Genomic DNA, 16,738 nt, shown 5'->3' with positions numbered 1-16,738 from the left:
TTAGATCTAGATACATCGTCACAATGCACGCTATGCTTGAATGGCGAGGAAGACTGCAACCATCTCTTCTTTGAGTATTCCTTACCCGCACGGTCTGGGCTAGCCAGATATTTTCAAGGATAAAGGTGTCATCAGAAAGGGCGTTCTGGGAATCGGTACAGAATTATAAAGACAGAGGAAAGGGGGAAGGTGGTCGAGCCTTAACGGTTCTATGGGCCATCTGGTTGCACAAAAACGAGGAGCTGTTCTGGGGGAGAACGGCCTCTACAGATGGAGTTATACAAGAAGTGGAAGGTTTTAAGGCCACATGGCTCCAGAGAGCGACAAGAGACTTTGATTGGTCAGAATGTAAAGGATGGGACCCTGAGGTCCTGATGGGAGGTTCACCGACAATTTGGGTGTTCATCCCTTTTATATTTCACCGACAATTTGGGTGTTCACCGACAATATTTCGACTATACTTGTCCCCTACAACAAAATTACATACGATAAGAACATTAAGGTTACCTGAAAGTTCTCTTCGCGCAGGTGCAGCAGCAATTTTTGTCTAAGATGACTCTTCTCGTCATTGCCAATCACTCTGAATCAAAAAGCGAATAGACCAGAGATAGTGAAGTAATTAACATCAGCAAGAAAAAAGATTAACGGCTTCTTCGGAAATAATCTGACGCAAAAAAATGCTTCAAACGCCAAAAAACAGATTAATTCGAGAACTATACAGTACATCGAATCGCGTCGTTGCCTCCAATATCGATTGATGCTGTTCTTAAAGTAAACAGAAGCCAACAGGCGGACATCCACCTGAGGCGCCAAGTCTTTCGCACAGATAATCTCCTGCATTAAGCGCGCGAATAAAATTCCGATCGATCAAACGAGCCAAGAACAACAAATAAACAACCACAACATGAAAAAAAAACGAATCAACGCATGGAATGTCGCGAAACGGACATTGAAAGAGAGAGGAGAAGGAAAACTCACGAGGAGACAGGAGCAAAAGCCAGGGCGACTTTCGCACTGTGATAGGGTTGATTCAGCGGGCTTTCTGACGGATTCATCGGCGTTCAAAGAGCTGACGAGCAGGGAGTAGACTGTTTGAAGGTCCGACGCGGAGAGGGCCATGGCGGGCTTCGATCCGATCGGCGGGGAGATGAGAGGTTGAGGCGGTTAGCCTTTATATAGGGGGAAGCTTGGCAAGGGGGGGGGGGAGAGGTGGCCTATGCATCGACCAACGCCGGCGGTGGGTTGCAAGGCTGACGGGGGCAGAGGTGCGTCTGTTTTATGGAAGGCTCTGTCTCTGTCTGTCTCTCTCTCTTCTCTTTCTCTCTCTCTTTCTCTTCTCTTTCTCTCTCTCTCCTCTTTCTCTCTCTCTCTTCTCTCTCTCCTCTTTCTCTCTCTCTCCTCTTTCTCTTTCTCTCTCTCTTCTCTTTCTCTCTCTCTTCTCTTTCTCTCTCTCTTCTCTCTCTTCTCTTTGTCTCTCTCTCTCTCTCTTCTCTCTCTCCTCTTTCTCTCTTCTCTCTCTCCTCTTTCTCTCTTCTCTCTCCACTTTCTCTTTCTCTCTCCTCTTTCTCTTTCTCTCTCCACTTTCTCTTTCTCTCTCCTCTTTCTCTTTCTCTCTCTTCTTTCTCTTTCTCTCTCTTCTCCTTCTCTCTCTTCTCTCTCCTCTTTCTCTTTCTCTCTCTTCTCTCTCCTCTTTCTCTTTCTCTCTCTTCTCTCTCTCCTCTTTCTCTTTCTCTCTCTTCTCCTTCTCTCTCTCTCTTCTCTCTCCTCTTTCTCTTTCTCTTTCTCTCTCTCTTCTCTTTCTCTCTCCACTTTCTCTTTCTCTCTCTCTTCTCTTTCTCTTACCTCTTTCCCTTTCTCTTACCTCTCTTTATCTCTCTGTTACCTCTTTGAGACTTTGTTGTCCGGTTCCTTTTGGGCAAATTTGTGGGAATTTTCTCTGTTTGGTTTTCTGAACAGAACAATATCAAATTCAAACAGATCACCGCACAGACCCGTGTGCGGTTCTATTGTTCTCTTTGTGTGAATTTTGTTCAAATTTTGTTCGAATGTGTGAATTTTGTATGTTTTTGTGAAAAAAAGAACACAACAAAGAACAAGGCCCTATGCGGTTTTCTTTCTCTTACCTCTTTCCCTTTCTCTCACCTCTCTTTATCTCTCTCTTGCCTCTCCTGGACATGGTTGTTCAGTTCCTTTTTGGGCGAATTTGTGAGAGTTCTCTTTCTGTTTGGTTTTCTGAACAGAATAATATCAAATTCGAACAGATCATTGTACAGACCCGTGTGTGGTTCTATTGTTCGCTTTGTGTGGATTTTGTTCTAATTTTGTTTGAATGTGCAAATTTTGTTCGCTTTTGTACAAAAAAAAATAGAACAAAGAACAAAGCCCTGTGCGGTTCTTTTGTGCGAATTCTTTGCTCGTTTCAAATGAATATAACAGAACAACCATGTCTACCTCTTTATCTCTCTCTTACCTCTCTCATTCTCTTACTTCTTTCTCTCTCTTTCTCTTACCTCTCTTTATCTCTCTCTTTCTCTTCTCTTTATCTTTCTCTCACCTCTCTCTTTCCATTACCTCTCTCTTTCTCTTACCTCTCTTTATCTCTCTCTTACCTCTCTCTCTTTCTCTTCTCTTTATCTTTCTCTTACCTCTCTTTATCTTTCTCTCACCTCTCTCTCTTTCTCCTCACCTCTCTCTCTTTCTCTCACCTCTCTCTTTCTCTTACCTCTCTTTATCTCTCTCTTACCTCTCTCTCTCTTTCTCTTACCTCTCTCTATCTTTCTCTTACCTCTCTCTCTCTTACTTCTCTATCTCTCGTTCTCTCTCTCAAGTTAAATCACGGCAAGCTTCTAGTCTTAAATTATTGGGTGCCTATATATATGGCAACTTTCATTTGAGACGCCTCTTTGTTCCCCCTTAATGAATCACTTATGCAGAATTTCCTAATCCGACTTACTGTCTTACTCCTTTCTCCATTTCCCTGACTTCTCTCTCTCGGGTTAAATTATGGGAAGCTTCTAGCTTCTAAATATTGGGTTCTTAAGTAATTACTAAGCTTCATTTGAAACACTTGTTGCCACTTGATGAATGACTTCGACATAGAGTTTCCTATTCGTAATTATCATGGATTGAAATTGACTAAAAATGGGATTTTGAACATTTTGGGCCGGCTTGCTCGAGGGATGGCAGATTGTCATCTGTTCTATCCAAATCAGAGTTCCATCATCATCCAGAACCCATGGACAGATGAATGGATGGAATCTGTTCTGTCATAAGTCATCAGTCATCCGTCCGAGTTGACTCATGACAGGTGATGGAGATGAGTTAGGGATGATGGAGGATGACAATGATGATAAGATAACAAAAAGAGGATAAATTTCAAAAAAAAAAGGTTAGGTTAATTATGATGAAAATGTTATATTTAATATGTTATTTAGTACATAGAAATATTAAACATATGTAGACTACCATTAATATGTCTTATAAAGATGACAACTGTCATCATGATGACAACGTATGAAGAGCAAAGTTTTGTCTGTGACTAGCATCATTGATGAAAGTGTCATCGATGCAAAAGACGACTGTTTGTTTTGCTGATGACAATCATCGTTAACAAAAGTGTCCTCAAAGAGGATGTTGACTATCATTGATGACGACTTTGATTGTTATCATGGACAGATATGACAATTCTCATGAGTAAGGGCAACAATTGTCATGGACAGTGAACTTTTGTCTGTTTCCATTTACAATGATAGCAATTGTTGGTAATGGCAATTGTTGGCAATGGCAATTTTTTCCCAATGACAATGATGATGACGATTTTTACGACACCGGCAAACAAGATGGAAGTATCCTTGCCAAGGACGATGTATGGTGTGGACAAGTATGATAATTGTCCTTCACAATGTGCAGTGTTGTTGATAATGAACTTTTTTCCACGACAACGATGAGTACGATTTATGTGATGATGATAGTTAACATCAACAAAAGCATTGTCAACATGGATGATGAATATCACTAACAAGGACAGGGATTTTTGTTGACGAGGATGATGATTGTTCTCAATGAGGAGAAGGCTGTCATTGCCGAGGATGACCATTATGACCATCATTACTGGTGAGGACAATGGCTATCGTCAATGAGGACAACAATTATCAATGTTGTCTACATGGGTTGTTGACAAGGCAGATGATTCTTGACAATGAGTAAGATGGTCAACATTGATGCAGGTGATATATTTCATCCATGATGATTTTTTTCCCGATAATGTTGATGACTAGTATTTCTATGACAACAGTAGTAAATATCAACAGACATGTCATCAATGCAAATGACAACTGTCCTTGATTCCCTCCCTCTTCTTCTCTCTCTCTGCCTATTTCCTCCATTCCATCATCTCTATTGTATCGGTGGTTCCATTTTTTTCCAAATGTGAATGATGAAACAAGGGGGATGGCAGAATGGTGACAATGATGATTATGGATAGATGGCATTCAGGATGAAATCAAATGCCATGGACACGTGGACATTTGCTCCCATCCCTTTGATGAACTCAAATTTGGGGTAATACCTTTTCTTTGTTATATAAGTTAATCAATATCATTTTATAATCCTAGAATCAGAAAATAATTTGACTAGTTAGTGATGAGAGAGGGTCATCTCTACAGGGAAATATTATCAGAAATTTAACGTCTTTTATGCGATGATTAGGGTAAGAGAAAGTCGTTTTATAGATTATGAAAATATGAGATGAGAAGGATGAAACTTAAATATGGATATATGAAATAATTATACATGGATATAAATGAAGGGAAAAGTTGGGTGTGATGATGGCAGATAAATTAGATATGGCCGCATAGTGTTTTATGGATGTTATGGATGAGATGGATGTGTATGGATGCACATGATAAATAGATGTAGATGATTGTGGATGATATTTGATAACATCAAATTAAGGTATTAATTTGACGTTGATATTTGAGTTAATAAATAATAATTTATAAACCCTTACTCATAAAGTAATTTGACGAGTTAGTGACGAGCACGGGTCATCTCCACAGGGAACGGATATTATGGTTTAAATATTGTTTAAATGATGATTCAAGAGGGATGAGAGGAGATGTGTAAAAATTGGGGGTTTTAATGTGATGAATTAAAGATGTTGAAAGGGTGATAGTTATATTTATTAGGCATGATATGAATAATAATATGATGAATAAGTAAGAAGACGTGTATAGATCAAATGGAAATGAGAAAGTTAGATAGATGAAGATGTGAAGTGATGATGGATGTAGAAGATGATTAAGAAGATAGGAGGATGAGATGGGTGAGTGGATGTGGACGGATGATGGTGAAACACAATGGCCAAATAATAAATGATAATGACCTAACTGATGGATAAGATGTAAGAATGGATACGCGATTGTGAGATGGAGAGGATAATGTAGATCTAACTAAAGGGATGTGAATGACAGAAACCTATGTAAGTCAGTAGACTAACCTTTGTTCCCAATGTTCTACCAGGATCAAGGTGCTTTTCTGATGCAGATCAGCCTATCAACTTCTCTTTTGATCTTTCCCAATTGCTCAAAACACCAAGGACACTTCAATGGACCTTCAAACCCTCACTCTCTCATTCAGCCTCTCTAGGAGGAAGTGAGTGCAAAAATAGTTTTAACAAAAATCTAAGGCTCTATTTTAATATACGCATATAGATGGAAAACGGTTTGAAAAACTAATTTCTGCTCAAAATTTCAGCCCAAAACTCATCTGGATCGTCAGATATCGCGATTTGAATTTGGATCATTCTTATCACTTCAGATTTCTGTCTCCTCTAATTCTTTCTCCTCCTATTTTGGAAAAGTCAAAAGCCATTAAATAATTTCAAAATATAGATATAAATGCATAAAAATGTAAATTATCTATTTCATATATAGAAAAATATATAGATATAAAATATATGCATATATATATATATATATTTGAATTTGAAAAATGACATCTCTTCAAATATAATTCCAAAAATTCAGCAAATATTATATTCCGACGAAAAATTATGTTTTCAGATTTTGATGCCATAAAAATCATTAAAAATACTTTGAAAATAAAAAATTATTCTAAAAATAAATTTGATAATTTTAGGCTTTTTACCACACATATATAATCAATTTAATTCAAATAAACATGTAAATATAGTCATATTAACCTACTAAAATATTTTTGTTCTCAATTTTTTAATAAGGAAACAAAATAATCTCAAGATTACTCACACTATATCATTATATTCTGCCAGGATAGAGGAGACTTGCTATAGGGGTAGAGCTCCTCAAATTCTATCTCACTTTCTTTCTTTCTCTGATTTTCTTTCTCCTCGGATCTTCTCTCTCTGAATTGCCAGTGTGGCAAAAAATTTTCAAAAAATATGGAACATATCCTAAATATATATTTTGTCTTAAAAAATATATTGAGACTAGATGTCAGAAGATTCTAATATATATATATATATCAACTTAAAAAAATTAGTTTCTACTTGAATACTATGCTAGGAAAATCTATAAAAATTAAATATCATTATAAATATGGATGTAATCATTTTATGCTTGATAACATGCATATATAATCATTTTAGTGCAAATAAATATAGATAAAACTAATGATATTAATATATTAATAAGTGGGTTATCAACCGTCCTTCCAAAGTGGCATCCGTCATCCATTCAACAATTCTACCTTATAGGAAGAGGATATGGACTTCGGGATTTCAGGTGAATTGATTGATTTCCATTGAAAGATTAGATTCCAGATAAGATGAAAAGTGGCAACATTTTTTTTTTGGTTCTCAATGGGTCACCAACAATTAGTGCATCAGAAGGTTATTAGGCCTCACTTTGAGCTCACCACAAAATGTGCCCGAGATAGCGCATGGGCATTCTCAAATCCACATCTTGGCTATGTTTGGAATTGCTTTTGGGGCCCAGCATAGCTGACCCAATAAATTATTTTTCATCATGTTTTAGTCTCTGGGTCTCCAATAATCCCTGAAAATAACATAACCTCGCAAAAAATTTATAAAAGCTTTTGTTTTAATGGGAAAGGTCACACATAATCAAATCAACCAATTAAAACCATCAAATGAATATATTAATTAATTATTTTATGTAAAAATTATGAAAATATTAAAAACAAAATAGGAAAACTGTATATTATCGCAATTAATTAATACAGGGTATTATTTCACTGTAATCTAATATAAATGTACAAAATATGTGATTAAAATTAAAGAGTATGTTGTATATCCATTTAAATTAATGTATGAGCTATGCTTCATCAAGGGGTGTGGGTAAATATTCTAGGGGCTTGAGAAAGAAAATTAATTCCATAGAATTCATGATAAAAATATGTGTTCAGATTACAATTGTTGCATACTAGGCATAGTTCCACGTCCATGAATGGGAGGGTGATACTGCATGAATGGGAAGGCCAATAGCTTTGTTGACTACTCTAGGATGCTGGAGGCCTTTTTATAGCTTTTGGAGTCCCTTTACATATTGGGATCTGAAAATTTTACGAATGGAGGATTCATATTAAGTAAAATATCATAAAATAAGCAATTTTAAGTTAAGCATGTTTCGCACTCCTCATATATTGCGTGGTGGTCCACTAAGTGGCCACATCCTACATTATTTTGGAAGACAATATGCACTAGGGGGTGACACAAAAGTAATACTGCAACCTTCGGGTGGTGACGTCATAGTCATGATATCATTTTTTCTGATATGTGGCTTTATGCTTCAGTTTCCAATTATTATCCATCGTGCAGCACAATGTGGCATGCCGGATAAGATATGAAATTAAATTGAACAAAATCCAAATTCAAAGAATGTCTTTTTTATAAACGGCTGAATCTATGGGCTACCTTTGATTCAAAAACATGTTCAATGTTCATTGAAGTAAGAAGGACCTAAAATGATCGACCCAACCATTAATAACTAATTAATTGAGAATTACAGGAACACTAACACATTTCCTTGTCTTCATTTCATGATTTTTAATTATATATGTGTATAAAATTTTCCTAATAAATATTTGAAAGAATTAATCAAACAAAATAAGGGTAAAATGGAAGGTATATGTCAGAAAAAGTATGAAAAAATGTGAAATACATGTCTGGCTATAGTCATGACAATTCACAATTCAGAATCTATATATATACACATAATATAAGTATTCCCCTTTATATAATAGTTGTGATATTTAAGAAAATATTATTAAAATTGGAAAAATAAATAAATCAATATAAAACATGTGTCTATCTTATTCTTATACACATTATTTAAACATATAAGTGTATGTGTGGTGATGTAGTTTCTCACCTCTAATCTTTTTTGCATGTGATGAGTGTAATCGTAGTATAGAACCTCATTCATATGATGCCAACTTTGAGCTTCCCAGATTTATTTTATGACAAGCTTCAAATTTCATATTTGGGATGCTAGCAAGACCTTGCTCATAAAGAAAAATGTATCTTCCACGGCTGAGGAAAACGAATTTTTTTCCACCCATTAGTTGTCTCTAGTTTTGTGAGGAAGATCATACAATGCATAATAAATGAAATTAGTTTGGATCCGTATGCTAGGACTTGGCAGTTAGGCTCCATTGTTTCAGCTGATGTTGGATGATGAAGTGAATCTAGGGTTGTCTTAATATATCTCCAAGTTTTTTTGAGTTGCCAATGTAGATAGGAAGTTTCTTGGAATATACATGGCAATGTGGCTTGGTGTAAATTTTTGTACCATGATAGACGTATTTTTAAATATCGTTTTGTTAAAAGAAAATTGAGATGCTTAATAACTGATGAAAAATACATTAGGGTTAGAAATGTCATTTATGGATTTTTTTTTCTGCAATAATATTAATGAGCAAGGCCAAATCCACATCAAGAAACTATTCAACAAGTGATCTATGTTTTTAGCTTTAATTTCTATTTATTTTAGGGTTTAAACCTTATGTAATGAAATAAAACTAAAAAATATCTCAAATAATCTAGGAAGCAGAGATATTAATTATTGTATAATTTATATAAAGTTATAAAAATATTCTTGGCATTTTTTTTTGGAATTTTTTGTGAGAAATACTAATTAATTATATTTGTTAATTTGAGATATAAACAAATATCTCCGTTTCGGTTTCTTTGTGTGCCGAATGATAGTAGTGCTATTGGTAGAGTGCAATAGATGAATGAAATATCTCCGCTGGATATCACAGAGATGCTGGTGGATACACGCCGGCAAGTGGCGAAGGGGGGGGGCAAGAGATGGAGATTTAGCACCATTCATGACATTTGAGAGGAGGCAGTTATGTGCTGATGAGCGACCAACTGTCACGGAGATGTATCAGATGGTGAAAAGCTAGGCTATGAGTGATGATAACCTAGGAAAAAGGATAAAAAAGTGAGTAGAAAAAAGATCAAGATAACACTTACCTCGTTGTCACATGCCTAATGGGCAGAGTGTTGTTGTTTCTTCAAATGTCTTGTTCTGAATGTAACCCCTTCAGTCCTTTGAAATTGCAAACAAGAATTTGAATGAGCTCATTACTCTGCTAACTATAGCTAGGAAAAAACCAAGTATGTTTTTTTCAGATGGACGCGAGGGTCCATTTATAGATAAGATCGAGAAGGCAAAGAGGGAAATACCAACAAAATTTCAGCTCCAAAACCTTTCTGGATAATCAGATATGATTATTTTAAGTTGGTGCAATCTGAGCGCTCCAATTTCTCTATCCTTTTGACTTCTCTCTCCTCTATTTTTTCTTTCCACTATTTCATGACACATAGCCAGTGTGGCACGGAAATATTAGGAAAAAATAAAAATGTCAAAATACTCATTAAAAATATTTAAATCAATTTAAACTATATTTTCTAACGAATAAAATCATTTATTTTATAAATTTGATGTCATAAATTTCCATTAAACAACCAGAAAATCTGGAAAATCAGAATATAATTTTTAAAACCAGAATATCAATTTAAACATATTAAAATAAATCTAAAAATATATACTGAATTATATAGATATTACCAATTAATTTAATGAGATAAAATTTCGTAACATATCAAAATTATGAAAAATTAGAACTTCATTTTAAAAGATAATAAACCCATAAACATTTTAAAATAATGCATTCTGTGATTTATAAAAAAATTTTATTCACGGAATTAATGTCACAGAACTATGTTAAAATACCGTGGAATAAATAAAGAACATACTTTATTTTAAGCTTGAAATAAATCATTTTAATAATTAATAACATGCATTTACAGTGAAAAAATACTCAGATAAAATACATTGAATAACAACTAAAAATCATATATTATTTGTGATTATGAGTTGCATGTCCCATCAATAAATGAAATTATGCATAAATGGTGTGTCATCTATAAGCCCCCCAAAAAAGATTCAGCCTAATCAGCCCTCTAGTCCTCTTCATTTTCTTCTTCCTCATGCTTAGTGTCATGATTGACGCCTTTTTTGACTCATTCCCAACACTTTATCGTCTTTAGTATCTCAATGTTCTCTACAGTCAATCAAGATTACCTTAGTTGATGATGTCACCACCATCGGAGAAGAGTATCAATATGTCCACATTTAGGGGTTTTTGACTTTGTTTTAATTTAAACTTAAGTACTGATATTTTGTATCTATTGTTTCTCTCTATACTATGTAAATATCATTGGTTAAGTTAGGGGTTTATCCACATGGAATTACTAACTCAATTCCAAACCTTTTAAAAGTTCAAAAATGAAGTAGATAAACTCACAAGTTCAACAAATAATTATGGATGTTATTGAATTTTTATTCGAATACAAGGTAGTAAGAATGATTAAAAGTATTTATATAGTTCATCCAAAGTTCTTTTATTTTATAAAGGAGAAATATATTATTTGGATTTTAATTTTTTATAGAATTATATTCAATGAAAAATAATATATTTACATATTGTTTCTAGAGTTTATCAATATGATTCTTTATATGTTTTTATTTAATTTTAATGTTAAAAAATAAATAAAATTAATAAGCTATAAGTTCAAATATGGGTCTTGGGTCAAAATATATTTTATATAATTTTGTCACATTGAGACGACACTATTGAACTGAAACTAGGTCACATGTCTGATACCTCACACGATAGTATCCAAGTGTCTCATTTTTGCTTTGACCATAATAATGGCTTCATTTGCTATTGGCACCTTTGATTAACAATAGGTCTATGTGTGTATCGAGGTGTTGTATTATTTCTATAAATGTCTTGACATCTTGCATTACTTCTGGGTAACCATATATTATAATGAATCAGGCAAAGATGTTAATTACACCATTTCTTCTACTGTATTCTATGTCGCAACCTGTATAATATTGTTTTGTATCATCTTCCATGTCACATAAATCTACTACTGACTAATGACATTGAATATGTAGTGATTTTATGTGCTTATGATTTATATTACTACTTATATCATGAATAAGCACAAAAATTGTCACTTATTCATGTTGAAAATGAAAATAACACCCAGGTTTGTAACTGGTTGTAACTAATGGGTTTTAAAGATTTATGAACTAACCCGATTTGATTCTCTTGAATCATGCGGATCATTTTTCAGATGATTTCCTTGGAGCTTCAGTTTTGAAAGGAGTTAGATAATAGTAATAGTAATCATATATCAACGGAGGAGAAGAGATGGACCTATAGCACAATGAAGCATACTATGATACAGGCCCAATCCAGATCTCAAAAGGAGCTTAAGCCTTGTCAAAGGAGAGGCCTATTTTTATAGAAAAATTCAGGAGGGTGGTTGTTGTTTCTTTCCTATAAAGGGGGGACACAAAATTGACTGGCCTGATAGCCTAATCCTGGCCACACATTCTAAGTTTCTAATTGAGAATCTGGATTCCTTATTTATACCCCTTTTCTCCCACATTATAATTATCCTTGATTTCTGACCCAAACTCAATTTTGGCAGCCTTGAATGCAGAAGTGTTTCTTGGATCCACTATGTTTGAATGTCAGGTTGAGTAAATAAGGGAATCAAATCATCAGATTTGGAGGAAACTGAAGAAGAATGCATCCTTGGCCCGAAAGGGAGTGACCCTCTCAGAAGTTCCTATGATGTAACACGAGGGATGTCGGGATCGAATGACTCTTGTTACACCACAAAGTGAGCAAGGCAATCAAGTCATGCAACAAACATGAATAGTGCGGGCTAAATGCAAATGATGAGAAGTATAAAACTTGGCATCGACGGACACCAACAACCACTAATTCATCATAATCTATTCAGTTACAGTATAATCGATACATTACGATGAATATACATTGTATAAATGAACATTAAATGATATACATAATGATTGACTGGCTTACTGGCCACACATATTTCCGTAATTTATCACCTGGGCCATCTCACAAACCATAACTATAATACCATGCATTTGGAATCCTTTCATAAAGTCAAACTGACCAAGGGAGATCAATATCAAAAGCAACATGTATAACCTTTATCAATGAATTTAGATATAGATTTACATCGTTGTGTATTTCAGTTTAAAAAAAATTATAAAGAAATACCCATGAAATATTTATTTCTAGTGGATGAGTATGGGTTATCTCCATAGGGAATGAATCGTAGGGATCTAAATATCTCTAGATAGTGATTTGGATAGGATGAGAAGGGTGCACGTATTGTGAGAAGTAATGACGTGGTGGAAATGATGAGGTGAGAGGAGAAGTGATATGTATTGAATGAAGATGTGACCGTTGATGGGAGGGTAGTCACGGTGACATGAATAGAGTGATGGCGATGAGGGAGTAAAATGGGTTAAGACATAAGAAGAAGATGATGGATGTAGAAGATGAGTGAGAAATGAGATGGAGGAAGACAAACAAAGAGGGAAAGGGCAAGAGAGATAAAGAGACAGAAAGAGAGATAGAGAGATAAAGAGACACAAAGAGAGAGAGAGAGAGAGCAAGAGAGATAAAGAAAAGGACAGACAAAGAGAGAGGGCAAGAGATATAAAGAGACAGAAAGATAGAGAAACATAGAGAGAGATAATGAGACAGAAAGAGAGAGAAACATAGAGAGATAAAGAGAAAGAAAGGCAAAGAGAGAGCGGGCAAGAGAGATAAAGAGGCAGAAAGAGAGAGAGAGAGATTTAAAGAGACATAGAGAGAGAGATAAAGAGAAAGACATACAAAGAGAGAGAGGCCAAGAGAGATAAAGAGAAAGAATGAGAGCGAGAGGCATAAAGAGAGATGAAGAGAAAGAAAGACAAAGAGAGAGAGGGAAAGAGAGATGAAGAGGCATAAAGAGAGAGAGAGGGCAAGAGAGATAAAGAGACAAAAAGAGAGCGGGCAAGAGAGATAAAGAGGCAGAAAGATAGAGAGGGCAAGAGAGATAAAGAGACACAGAGAGAGAGAGCAAGAGAGATAAAGAGAAAGACAGACAAAGAGCGAGAGCATGATATATATAGAAAGACATACAAAGAGAGAGGGCAAGAGAGATATATAGAAAGACAGACAAAGAGAGAAGGTAAGAGAGATAAAGAGACATAAAGAGAGAAAGGGAGAGAGAGAAAAATAGAGAAAAAGAGAGATAAAGAGATAGAAAGAGAGAGAAAGCAAGAGAGATAAAGAGAAAGACAGACAAAGATAGAGGGAGAGAGAGAGAAAAAGAGAGATAAAAAGATAGAAAGAGAGAGAGAAAGAGAGATAAAGAGAAAGACAGACAAAGATAGAGGGAGAGAGAGAGAAAAGAGAGATAAAAAGATAGAAAGAGAGAGAGAAAGAGAGATAAAGAGAAAGACAGACAAAGAGAGAGAGAGGGCAAGAGAGATAAAGAGATAGAAACAGAGAGGAAGAAAGAGAGATAAAGAGAAAGACAAACAAAGAGAGAGAGGGCAAGACAGATAAAGAGATAGAAATAGAGAGGGAGAAAGAGAGATAAAGAAAAAGACAGACAAAGAGAGAGAGGGCAAGACAGATAAAGAGATAGAAATAGAGAAAGATCAAGATAGAAAAAGATAAAGACAGACAAAGAGAGAGAGGGCAAGACAGATAATGAGATAGAAATAGAGAAAGATCAAGATAGAAAAAGATAAAGACAGACAAAGAGAGAGAGGGCAAGACAGATAATGAGATAGAAATAGAGAAAGATCAAGATAGAAAAAGATAAAGACAGACAAAGAGAGAGAGGGCAAGACAGATAATGAGATAGAAATAGAGAAAGATCAAGATAGAAAAAGATAAAGACAGACAAAGAGAGAGAGGGCAAGAGAGAAAAAGAGACAAACAGACAAGTAGAGAGAGGGCAAGAGAGCAAAAGAGACAGATAGACAAAGAGAGCGAGAGAGAGAGAGAGGGCAAGAGAGAAAAAGAGAAAGATAGACAAAGAGAGAGAGAGAGGGCAAGAGAGAAAAAGAGAAAGACATATATAGCGAGAGAGAGGGCAAGAGAGAAAAAGAGAAAGACATACATAGAGAGAGAGAGCGCAAGAGAGAAAAAGAGAAAGACAAACAAGTAGAGAGAGGGCAAGAGAGAAAAAGAGAAAGATAGACAGAGAGAGAGAGGGCAAGAGAGAAAAAGAGAAAGACATATATAGCGAGAGAGAGGGCAAGAGAGAAAAAGAGAAAAATAGAAAGACATACATAGAGAGAGAGAGCGCAAGAGAGAAAAAGAGAAAGACAGAAAAAGAGAGAGGGGGCATGAGATACAAAGAGAGAGGGAGCAAGAGAGACGAAGAGAAAGACATACATGGAGAGAGAGAGGGAAATATAAATAAGGAGACAAAGAGAGAGAGAGAGAGCAAGAGAGATAAAGAGAAAGACATAAAGAGAGAGAGAGAGTGTGATGCAAAATGACAGGCTGGGATGAAAAAACTGTTCCAATGTCAATTGGGTGTGTGAAATGTGAGTTGACGCCTTTGCTAATGCAACTTTAAAATTAACAAGTAGACACTCAGTAAATCACTGTAAGCGGAACCTGGGAATGCCACTAGGCTCCTGATGGCCTGGACATCAGGTTGAAGGCCAACAGAGTGAGTATGGCTACTACCGCTAGTGCGCACGCCCTTGACGAGTCCAACCAAGGAGGTATCGATAGAGACCCTATCTCACGGAGCACTAGTCCCATCTACACTACCCTAACCCCAGCGGTGGAGACACGTTTGGGAGTTACTAATAGAAGTAAAGAACAAGCAATGGGGTACAGAGAGCATGCTTAAGGACCGATGCTCAATTGGTCGTGACAATGGTAGTGGGTGTTCGGCTGCAACAGACGAGGCGACGATGGAGGCACGCCAAGCTGATGGCATCAGCAGTATCGACACGGGTCTGACGTGGGTGGTGCATGGAGGATGCACAGGCGGCATCACTAGTTGTGGCACAGAGGCAGCGCATGGGCGGAGGATGCGTGCGGCTAGAGGCGGTGCGCAGGCAGAGGCATTGCTCATGAAGATGCGACACACAAGAGAAGGCATAGCATGGGGTGTAGGATGTGTGTAGGAAGAAGCAGTGCGTGGGCGGAGACCCAATGGCCCAGGTTGGCGTGCAAATAGCTCACGCGGGCGATGCGTGGAGCAGTAGCGATAGTGACACTCGACAAAGATAACACACGACATTGTGGCGGTGGTGGCACACAATAGGGACGACTGAGTGTAGTGGCACACATGGATGTCGTGGCATACCCTAAGTCGTTCGAAAGTCTCATGCGGATGATGGATTATAGATATACGTTAAACGATGACGGTAAAGGTTCCATGAGAGAGTTTGAGACTACTTGGTATATTCTAGAGCACCAGTTGTAGCTTGGCTCCCCACGGCCTGGAAACTTAACTTATCGATTGGGTTAAATTGATCCTTATTTAATTAATCTATATGTTGATATAGTTAATTTATAAGGTTGATCAATAAATGTTATTAGGCCACTAAAGTTATTAACTAGAATGATACAAGGGCCTAAAGGATCATACGCACAAGGTCATAAAGGCATTGGTGGATATATTTTACTTTTTAGAATTTTTGAGAAAAACCTTGAGTGAAATATAAAGAGGGAATGAGATATCTTTTTAAGCACCCATGCAAGCCTGATTTGAGAGCTCTCCCTTTCTCCACTCTCTTCTCCACTCATCCAAGGAGAGTGTCTTTATGTGAGAATATCTTTTATATTTTCAAGAAGAGTTGAAGAAGAACACGTGGAGATCCAACCGTCGAGTAATCGCTTGGATACTTCTAGAGGCTAGACGCGTGAACGACTTCAGAACGATCTCGAAGCGACAAGGTCAAGGGTGGAACGACTTCCCCAAAAGGTACAATTAATGTTTCATTTTAAGGATCGATTGTGAATTGATCGACATGCTTGTGCATCCATGGAAAGGTGTTTTTTGTGGACGAATCAAGGCACCGAACCCAACATCAATGGCGTCAGCGGTTGGGTGTGACGTTGGCGCGTGACAACAACTTCGGCGTTGGGGGCACAAGTGGTGATGATGTCAGCACACGGGTGCGGGTGGTAGTGGGTGACAACGCACATAAAGGTAGTGTTGGGTTCTAGAGGCCTTGACTTGGATGAACAAATCAAAATGATGCACAACGAAAGACTTTTGCGAATCGAACGGCATCAACAAAAATCATTGAAACGAAGTACCTTTGCACGAATCTCATTCGTGATTTCTTCAATCTCAGAGCGAGAC

The 16,738-nt window shown here is 36.5% G+C and overlaps 1 protein-coding gene across 2 annotated transcripts in view; it reads right to left on the bottom strand.

The window, feature by feature from the left end:
• LOC144714138 (ARM repeat superfamily protein) overlaps positions 1 to 1,250 on the bottom strand; it is a 56,716-nt gene extending 55,466 nt beyond the window's left edge. For both annotated transcript variants that reach the window (XM_078588828.1, XM_078588827.1), the window contains exons 1-3: positions 979 to 1,250; positions 725 to 834; positions 508 to 580 (exon numbers count right to left, since the gene is read on the bottom strand). In XM_078588828.1, coding sequence (XP_078444954.1) covers positions 508 to 580; positions 725 to 834; positions 979 to 1,119 — 324 coding nt within the window. In that variant the 5' untranslated portion in view covers positions 1,120 to 1,250. The remainder of the gene's footprint in view (positions 1 to 507; positions 581 to 724; positions 835 to 978) is intronic.
• Between the last annotated feature and the right edge of the window lie 15,488 nt (positions 1,251 to 16,738).

Source organism: Wolffia australiana, chromosome 17 (assembly GCF_029677425.1).
Source record: "Wolffia australiana isolate 7733 chromosome 17, ASM2967742v1".
Classification (NCBI taxonomy): domain Eukaryota; kingdom Viridiplantae; phylum Streptophyta; class Magnoliopsida; order Alismatales; family Araceae; genus Wolffia; species Wolffia australiana.
Note: the sequence above shows the minus strand (reverse complement) of the source record. Positions and strands in the feature narration are given on the sequence as shown.